Source organism: Triturus cristatus, chromosome 2_1, assembly GCF_964204655.1.
Source record: "Triturus cristatus chromosome 2_1, aTriCri1.1, whole genome shotgun sequence".
In the NCBI taxonomy this organism is placed as follows: Eukaryota; Metazoa; Chordata; class Amphibia; order Caudata; family Salamandridae; genus Triturus; species Triturus cristatus.
Genome location: NC_140581.1, coordinates 1,062,766,857 through 1,062,777,464, shown reverse-complemented (window position 1 = coordinate 1,062,777,464; position 10,608 = coordinate 1,062,766,857). Strand labels below are relative to the sequence as shown.

The following is a 10,608-nucleotide window of genomic DNA, read 5'->3' as shown; positions in this document are numbered from 1 at the left end:
TAAAAATAATCGGCAAGAAACAACAGGGGATGAGCTGCAGCACATGCTACTAGAGGAAAAGAGGCTTCTGTTCCAAACTCCCCTGACCTTTCAGAATGAATCATTACAATGTTTAATAACAAAAACACGGTCCACTGCCAAAGAAAAGAAGTTCCTGTGAAGGGTTTTTAAAACAATGACTTTCCCCAGTGCTCAACTCCCAAAGGGAGTCTGTGCATTTCCTCCGGTTCTTTATCAAAGTCCCAAAATAGGCGACGAGGGGGCCGGGGCAGCGCGCACCTTTTCCATTCGTTAATGCGGCCCGGCCTCAGTTGGGAAAAATAACACAGGCTGGCACCACAGAGCTGTGCGAAGAACACACCGCCGGGAAGCCATGCAGCCCCTCGGAGCCGCCGTCCTGGTCCTCGCCGTGGCAAACATCCACTGGGGTAACCATGTTTTTTTTGTCTCTCTTCCCTGTCACTGTGCGTGCTGGTGCGCGTGGCGCGGCGGCGCCCAAGCGTCACGCGCTGGGCTCGGCGTGCAGAGCCTCCCTGGTAGTTTGAAGTCTCCCGGGTGTTTTATGGCTCCCCTTGCGCAAGCCAGTGAGTTTAGCATATCTGCAATGAGGATGTTAGTGTTCAAATGTCCTAATTCCCTAAAGAGTGTCTAATACAAGATGACCGCTACGTATATGGCAAATAGGAAAATGTGTCTCTCCTCTGAAGCAAATATTACAATGTCTGCTGTGTGCAACTTAAGGTACAAATGCGAACAGTGCTCGCAGATCAGTTTAGGGTGGGTTTGAAAAGCGTGCCTGCCTTTGAGAGTGCGAAAACCGAGAGGAGAGGTCCATCACATGCTTTGCAAAGTTGGTTTACACCAAGAAGTTTGTACATTTTGGTGCAGTAACAAATGATTACAAGTGCCCTTGCTATACGTAGCCTGGCACCAAATCGGTACATAATTGCAGGTGGCGTAAGTTGTACAGAAGGGTGAATAAAGTGCAACAATCAAGTTTTTACAAGGTGTGTGTAGGAAGGGCTCTGACATGTTTGACAAATATATTTGTGAGGAAAATAACAATAATCAATTTCAAAATTTCACAATTTTCTTAACCCTCTTACACGTGTAAAATGCGCGTATCTTACATTACTCGGACATAAGAATAGGAACATGGGTCAGCATTCTAGTTGAAGGCATTAATAAATGCACAAATCGTATTGGATAGATTCATTTTTTTGTTTGCTTGAGTTGCTTACAAAATACGTTAAATTGCAAATAACTGTGAGTTGCGCATCTGTACAATCGTATCTTCTGCTATGCTTATCAGACTTGTTTTTACCAATGCACCCCAGAAAGTGATTTAATACTGTGTGCATAATGCCGATTGGGAAGAACTTATCTGTATACATTTTCATCTTTCTCTCCATCCCAACACTTATGTTTTATTATATGTAATGTTATTGCCAAGTCTACTATTGGTATTGCAATGAAGTGTTTTCAATAGTCCAGAGGCACTTTCGCAATAGTTCTGAAAGCTCCATGGTAGACTGGCATCTGATTTGTCTTGTGAAGAGGTGATATCAGTAGCATACATTGGTATGGTCCTCTGTGAACGAGTTTCAATGATTTCCGCACGTTCTTTTGTGTCTGATGGGTGAGATCAGAGGGTCAAATCGATTACGCACCGTCACGGAATTTCATCTATACTGCGCTTCTCTGCCTTTTTGCTAGGTTTCTTCTATGGAAATTCCACATAGATACATAATACATAAATCGGCTGGGAGTCAATTCAATTACCTGGCAGATATGTACTTGTGTACTTGTCTAAAAGAATTAATGATAATTAGAGTTGCTGGTGCCATAATAGTCAGTTAATGTTATTCCATATTTGGGCTGTGCTGGGTGTGTGTTAGAAGTTCTGTTGTTGTGTGTACTGTTGTAGTGTGTGGTGTGTTATGGTGGAGACTGATGTTGTGAGCACTGTGATACCCAACTGTGATGGATATCTGTGCTGTGTTGACTGTGTGTGCAATGTGAAGTAATGAGTGTGGCATAAAGCTAGGTGGTCTCAATGGCGTCATCCATCTGCAATCGTCCATTTAATGGAACATATGTCTGCACAGCTTGTATCCGGGTTGTGACGTAATTATTAATATGTAACACCAGTGAAAATAGCTGTGAGGAAACAGGTTATACATATTTTGATAGAATAACTGTTCGGAATGTTCTCAAAGGCTATGCGCCACATTTTGAAGTGCTATATTAGAATACTTGCAGACCTTATGTTACCTATACTGTGAGTGAAGGGGTGATGGGTCCTGATCCCTTACTAGCCGTTATGTAATAGATCAAATTTAGCTGTGCTGGTTGGCCCTGACAGGGGGATACCCCTAACCCCCTAAAAATGAGCAAGTTCCAAGGTGGGTGTCAGGGCAAGTCCAGATAATAATATTGTTTCAGAAAAAATTCCAATACGCCGGATTCTTTGTGTTAGAAATTTATATACCGTTCTTGTCACTCATAGGAGAACATCTGAGTGAGTGTGCGAAAAAGTAACAGACAGCCAACACGTGTTTTTCCCCACTGAGTGGCCATCTGGCCTTCGGGCTTTTCTCAGGGCGTATACGAAGCTCGTAAAGATTAGGGTCGTCTTTGTTATTTTGGATCCTGGTTATATCTGGGAAAATCACAGCGTAATGCCTCCCGGTCCGTGGAATTTTCTAACGAGTAAATTAGAAAATTCCGCGGACCGGAGGGCATTATGCCGCGATTTTCCCAGATATAACCAGGATCTAAAATAACAAAGACGACCCTAATCTTTACGAGCTTCGTATACGCCCTGAGGAAAGCCCCAAGGCTGGATGGCCGCTCAGTGAGGCGAAGCACGTGTTAGCTGTCTGTTACTTTTTCGCACACTCACTCAGATGTTCTCCTACAAGTGACAAGAACGATATATACATTTCTAACACAAAGAATCCGGCATATTGGAATTTTTTCTGGAATAATATTATTATCTGGACTTGCCCTGACACCAACCTTGGAACTTATGTTACCTATAGTAAGCAAATTTAATGATCCGATGAGGTATATCCAGGGCACCAGTCGAGGGTACACGTGTGCAGACAGTGTCTACCCACTCTTTTCACAGTGTGGACGTCGTCTACCTTGCCAATGGTTGGGCCCCACAGAAACATGACAAAAGTGTCTGTAATTTTCAGACACTAGGACGCATTTAGCACCGTCTGCACATTGTCTGCTTTTGTTCTGAGCAGCAACGTGCAGGCAGGAAGGGGCTTCCAGTTGGTCCTATAACAAAAGCCGAAGCTAAGGGCCATCAGACCTCCTTTTGTTGGAGTATCCTGGCTGGGAGCTACTGGAAGCCTCACACCTAAATACAATGGAGGGGAAACAAAGGCACACAGCTTATTACTTCATAGGTACTTAAGACTGGCATGCTTTTGACTTTGTTTAGTCCTCATATATAAGAGACATGCATGCATTGTAAGAATGTCAGATGCCTTGGTCTGTCCCAGTACTCACACAAATAAAAATTTAAATACCACTATTTTTTTTCATTTCTTTTTTAGCACTATAGTGCTACTCATCCTATTGAAGTGTGTCAGAGTGCTTTACATCACACATACACATTATACATTGACAATAAATCATGTGTACAGGATGTGTTAAATAAGACAGTGATAGTTATAAGGTGTAGGAGCCACATGTCTTTCATAGCTCACTGTGCTATATTCGAAGGATTCCAATTTTTGAACTGCAAGTTACAAAAGGATCTCTGTGTTAAACGCAGTAACCCTCTTATCCATTTACAAACAATTGGTCATCTGTGCGTTACATAATGCGCCTTGCAGGAGCCATATCAACCCTCTATCAGGCACAGCTGGCACAGATAGGAGCGGTGTGGCGGGGAGGGTGGGGTGTGGAAGTCGATAGAAGACAGGATATGTAAAATAAAAAATTAAAACAACACTTACCTTGCGCTCGCACGAGCGCAAGGTAAGTGGTATTATTTATTTATTTTTCTAATTTTACCTATCCCATCATCTATCGACTTCCACCCCCCACCCCGCACTGCCTAACCACTCTTACCTGTGCTGGCCGCAAATGCCCAATATGCTACATTCATTCGAAACTGGGGCTAGAAAAAACACAGATCACTGAATAATTGTATTGGCTGCATACTGACATCGAATATTTCATGATCATGCTGTCTCTACGTGGTTTTTACTGTGCTTACTGTCTGTAGTTGATTTAACCATTTGGGATATTTATAGAATGCCCCTTCAAGTGCATTATCCCCTCAATGTCCTATATTCTTTTGGAGTCAGCCGGTCTTGTACCGAGCATGCACTGTCGGAGTATTTATTTTATGCATTGAATGAATCCACAGTTTCACACTTTCTAAATATCTTCAGAATGATTATTCACTTGTTCCTTCATTTATAGTATACATCAACTCACTTGAGTTTTAGCCAAGGTAGAGTTGTTATGGATTACCTGACTAAGCGGGTGAACATTATATATATTATATATATACACAAACACACATGCACGCACGCATGCGCACACACACACACATTCTTCTGAGCCAGAGTGTATACATCTGATAGAACTGGATTGAGCTGTTTGGAGAGTTAGGGTCTTGCTGCAAGTTTTTTCTGTATTCCCTTGCAGGTAACACTACCACTAGTTGACCCATGTAATAAGGGCGAGGGCTGACTTCAAGTACTCGTGGAGTATTTCATATCTAAAGGTTGAGAATCGTGGTGCGAAACACGCATAACTGTATTTTCCCTTTGTTGCTGTTTATCACCCTTTATTGTCACTCTTTATTTTTGGTCCTGATGAAAGCCACTGCACCTTAACGAAGGGCAATAGGCAGAAACATATTGACCAACACACATCTATGACAGGTCGAATTCCCTCCTCTCATAGAATTTTCATTTTATTCCTGACCTATGGAGGCCCCAATAAAAGTCTTTGGCCTGCCCTAGAATTAGTTTTCTCTCACAAACATCACCCTTTCATGTTAGTCCCCACCACACCCTGCCCACATCATTGATTTTAGGAAACCTCTTATCAAACACATTGAAAACATCCCTTGCTCCTCCCTCTCAGAGAGGGGGTGAAGCCCACATCACAACTAGGTTGCAATGTGAGGAGGTTTCCCTATAATGAAGCATGTCACCTTTGGATGGGTGACGGGAACCATCCTATAAGAGGGAAATCCCAATTTCTTCCATCTCTAAACTCTCCACATAGGCCCAGGTGGCCCTGCTGTGTTTTTGTGACATTGTGATTTGGGGAGTCGCCCCCTGCAGGTCTTTAATCTTTCTCAGGCTCTCTTTTTGTGTGTTATAAAACACAGATCTCTCCAGCAAATACATTAACCTCCAGAGTTGTCTTACTGTTATTATTATTATTCTATGAGATTTAATTGGCACACAAAGACTACTGCTGCGGGTGCCATAACCCCATAAAATATTTTAAAATGCAGACTTTGCAACCAATTAAGCAGAACAGATTACTGTCACGTTTTTCCTTGTTGCCAATTCTCTTGTGGCAGGGCTTTGAAAAATAAATGTATAACTTAAGATCCAGATTTTGCGTCAGGATTACATCACTTTTTTGGCATAACACAAACGCAAAATCTCACTTGTTGTAATATGCTCAAATGTACTTATGATAGACCTGCTAAACATATGTGTGAGGTCTTCAGATTTGATGTCACTTCTTGTGATGTCATTTCCTGAGAGGTCATGTGTTGTGATGCCACTTTCTAGGATGCCAAGTGTGATGTCACGCACGGTGATGTCACACGCCATGATGTTACTTGTATAGTGCCTAACTTGGCTAGTTCCCCCACTTCATGTTTTAGGACTGGTACACTGGCCATTTCTGAAGCAAGCCCTGAGGGCGCATTCAACTTCGATTTTCAGGATAGCATTGACGATTTGAATGTAAATTGATAAACTTTGGATGCCACAGAATATATGTATTATTGACCTTTGCTAGTAGTGTTAGCAGTCAAAGTTATTCCTTTTAAAGGTGCCTTTGTTTCCATTTAGTAAAACCATAGCATACCAGTTGGACTGTTCCTTTTGGGGTGACACAAGAAGGAAATGCAAAATCTTGCTCCCTGTGAGCGGAAGTGCAATTAAAGCTGTTAATACTGAACAGCATGCAGACAATAAGGCACATAACACCAGTTGCGGCAGGCACAGGTAAGAGCGGTGGGGGCAGTGGGGCGGGGCTTGGGCAGGGAGGGGTGAGGGTTGAGTAAGTCGCCATACAACGGGAGAAGTAAAATTTAATAACAAAATAAATAAAACCACTTACCTTGAGCTCGCCGCATCGCCGACTCGGCAAAGCAGCGAGAGCAAGGTAAGTGGTTTTATTTTTTTATATTTAATTTTACTTCGCCTGTCGTATGCCGACTTACCCAACTCACCCCACCACACCACTCTTACCTGTGCCGGCCGCCGCTGAATAACACACCAGCATAGTCTTACTCACCACAACAAATAAACACACTCACTGTTTGTCTACTTTGTGTCCCTGCCACTAGTTTTAGAATGCAAGAAAATAGTAAACAGCCTTATTGTCAGCACGTTCGGTTAATAACGGCGGCTAATTACCCTCTCTGTAGTTATGGATCCGAACCGCAGGCAAGGGTGTAATTAACAGCCATTACTTCCATGCTGGTTAGATCTGTAATTTATTAGCACCTTCCAACAAAAATTGGGGGCACTGCTCGAGCAGGAGCTGTCACTCAAGTGAAAGATAGGGCAAAAGGGGCTCCAAAAATGGACTTTCTGTGTATGGAATTGCAGGGAAGAAAATCTGTTGTTCCATACAAACCGCCACTCTAACATACAAACATACAAAAAAGGTCTGAGTTGCAAGCCCGATTCCCACTCAATTAATATTAATGAAGCCAACCTAAACTTCCAACTGAATGTACAAGAGTCGTTGTTACACGTTCAAACTATAGCTTGCATATATGCTGTGAAAAAAGTTTAATAGAATTCAGGGTGCACTGTTTGAGGGAAGAACATGTGTGCTTGAAAGAGTGATTAATTTGATAAAATCGGATATTACAACCAAACAAGTTGGTTACGTTTTAATGATTCATTTATTTTGGATTTTATGGACCAGGAACCCAGCCACTGTGGCAGCGGAGCACTTTACACCCCCCACCACGAATGGCAGCTTTATCAAAAGGGAAATTAGGGGCTGAAAGGATGGATGAAAGTAGCCATTGAGGCTCGTGCACTCGGGGCCTCCTCCTGAAATGTTACAGGAGCCTCCAGGGACAAATGTGGTTAGACATTTTAGCAAAAGTCATGAGCGGACTTCTTCCGGACTTACAAGGCATTCCTTTATGTTTTTTTTAAAACAGGGCATGTCTGAATGGATTGTACAGAGAGAGCTGAAAAGCTGTGCCACGAAAAGTGGTTGAGGTGTACACTGGGTAATCGCTCGCGGGCCTAAGATATCCACAGCTCGCGGATATAGCAAATCTCTCGAAACCCTGATCGGCGCGAGACAGGAACTTCTGTATTTCAATCAGAATTGATGGTCTTTTGAAGTATGGATGGTTCAATGCTGAACGAAAGCAAAACCTACATGTCATGCATTGCCTTCATCTGGAAATACAAGAGGAAAGTAGCCACGAGCATTTCTGTTTTAAAGTACGGTTTAACAGTTTTTCACAAGTTTTAATTCCCGTAGGGAGTGTTATAACATGGACGTTAATCTCGGCTGGCTTGCAAATTGCAACTGGCCAGCCGCTCCAAAATCGCTATCCAAATACAACAGCCCCTCCTTACGGTACTTGTGTTTTTAAATGTTGCACTTCCCTTCTATGGGGCATATCAACAACAACCGGCGATAATTATCGCTAAGCGCACTTAGTGCTAGGATAATTATCGCCGGCTAGCGTGGATTTTTAATGCTGAGATAGGTGTGCTAATGGCAACGCTTATCTCAAAAGCGATAAAAATCCTAGCGCTAACTGCCTAACGTGAGATTATCGCTGGAAACCCAGCGATAATCTCACGTTATGTGGCGTTAGCTTGTTGATTGGGACTCACAAACTTAGCCATGATATCCACCTTCCATAGGATATCATGGATAAGTCAGTCCTGAAGCAGGCGTAAGGAAAGTAGCAATAACAGGGGTTATCGCTACTTTTCCTGCTGCTATGCTTCATAGCGTGGGGCTTGATGCTAGGAGAAATGTCGCTTAGCGACATTTCTCCTGTCATGTCAGGTCAGGAACGCCCACTTTGCATCTCATTAGAGATGCAAAGCTGAGAGTTAAGATTTCGTACCCTAAAGCAAGGTTTCACGCGTTAGCTTGACCTTGCTAATTAGGCGATAAAATTATCGCCGCTTTTCGTCCGAAAACGGCCGCAAAAGCGGCGATAATTTTCTATCGCCTCGTTGTTGATATGCCCTTCTGTTACTTTATACAACAGAGCTGAGTAAATTAAAGTGACCCAAAAGTAAAATGTCGCAAACTGTAAATCCCTCCCAAGAAAGTACAACGACAAAAATGAAAACATCGTTGCGACAAAAACAATCAATTCATGACAAAAAATAATCTTGGGGGGGGGAAGATTTATTAAGGTAAAAAGCTATGTCTGTTCCAAAAGCGTATTAATTCGTGAAAAAAATAGATTTATGAAGCACAAACCTAAATTTAGTGCAAATCTTCACTAACTTCGAATTTGATAAATGACTGGATGCTTTTTTACTTCTTAAAACGGTAAAAAGTACATAATAAAAAATCCTGTAGATATTTCTTGGAAATAAATCTAGCCTAAAGAGTTTGGGTATACTGCACACTTTCAAGTAGTAATTTTTTGGAGTGGCATCTCCCCGGAAACTAGGTAATCCTTCACCCAACATTACAAAATGATTAATCAGCTTCCAAAAATCTCAAAATACCAAGATACACATTGGCACCAGCTCCCAGACTCATTTTCCTTCTTTGCTTAATCGCATCCTGAAATAGTGCCACCTGCCCAGACGTGGCTGCTCTCTTTCAGCAATTTGATGTTAAATCTCTCTCTTCTGTGCCAGTTCTTTGTTTAGACTCGACAACTCGATGTTTTTTTTTTTATTAAACAGTGAGCATGAAACAGCCTCTTTCAACAAAACTCCTAAAATCGTTTGAAAAAAATAACCCTTATTACATGTACCACCTCAATCCCACTCCAAGCACAAATAGGAGCCTGTGCCCAGCTTCCGACTTATGAGTTTTGCGGAGATCTGGCAGTTTTTCCCCACGTAAAACTTAGCAAAACTTCAAAATCCTGGGCCTCATTTATGAAAAGTGATGCATCGCTGCTAGAAAACAGCGATGCGTCACTTTTCATTGTACCCTCCTTGCGACACAAATGATATGTCATATTTACAGTATTACAACAAACAATTGATGGACGGAATGCTGACAATGCAGACATTCTCCCCCAGTCAAGAGATCTGGGTTAAATCCATCGTTCTTTTGCCCACTACACCACCCCAGTTTAGACATGGCCATATGCAAATCAGTCTTGACCCTGTGCCTCATGGGAACAGTCCAGCCCGAACTGCCAAGCCATGTCTTCCCTGGACCGGAATCAAGCATCCTAGGACCGGTTTCTGGCTATCAGTCGTCATCAGCCAGGATAGCTTGACTCCAGTGGCGTAGTGAGCACGGGTCCCACGTCTGGGAATACCCATCCCACTTAGGGCGAAAAGCGTTACAACAAACAATTGATGGACGGAATGCTGACAATGCAGACATTCTCCCCCAGTCAAGAGATCTGGGTTAAATCCATCGTTCTTTTGCCCACTACACCACCCCAGTTTAGACATGGCCATATGCAAATCAGTCTTGACCCTGTGCCTCATGGGAACAGTCCAGCCCGAACTGCCAAGCCATGTCTTCCCTGGACCGGAATCAAGCATCCTAGGACCGGTTTCTCAGCCAGGATAGCTTGACTCCAGTGGCGTAGTGAGCACGGGTTCCACGTCTGGGAATACCCATCCCACTTAGGGCGAAAAGCGTTACAACAAACAATTGATGGACGGAATGCTGACAATGCAGAAATTCTCCCCCAGTCAAGAGATCTGGGTTAAATCCATTGTTCTTTTGCCCACTACACCACCCCAGTTTAGACATGGCCATATGCAAATCAGTCTTGACCCTGTGCCTCATGGGAACAGTCCAGCCCGAACTGCCAAGCCATGTCTTCCCTGGACCGGAATCAAGCATCCTAGGACCAGTTTCTGGCTATCAGCCGTCATCAGCCAGAATAGCTTAACTCCAGTGGCGTAGTGAGCACGGGTCCCACGTCTGGGAATACCCATCCCACTTAGGGCGAAAAGCGTTACAACAAACAATTGATGGACGGAATGCTGACAATGCAGACATTCTCCCCCAGTCAAGAGATCTGGGTTAAATCCATCGTTCTTTTGCCCACTACACCACCCCAGTTTAGACATGGCCATATGCAAATCAGTCTTGACCCTGTGCCTCATGGGAACAGTCCAGCCCGAACTGCCAAGCCATGTCTTCCCTGGACCGGAATCAAGCATCCTAGGACCGGTTTCT

At 43.2% G+C, this 10,608-nt stretch overlaps 1 protein-coding gene across 2 annotated transcripts in view; it reads left to right on the top strand.

Annotated features, from left to right (window-relative positions):
- Positions 1–254: 254 nt before the first annotated feature.
- The window catches only part of EMCN (endomucin), a 672,183-nt gene continuing 661,829 nt past the window's right edge, over positions 255–10,608 (top strand). The window contains exon 1 of one of the 2 annotated variants that reach the window (XM_085635882.1): positions 255–428. In XM_085635882.1, coding sequence (XP_085492008.1) covers positions 374–428 — 55 coding nt within the window. In that variant the 5' untranslated portion in view covers positions 255–373. The remainder of the gene's footprint in view (positions 429–10,608) is intronic. The other variant, XM_085635891.1, reaches the window with a different exon arrangement.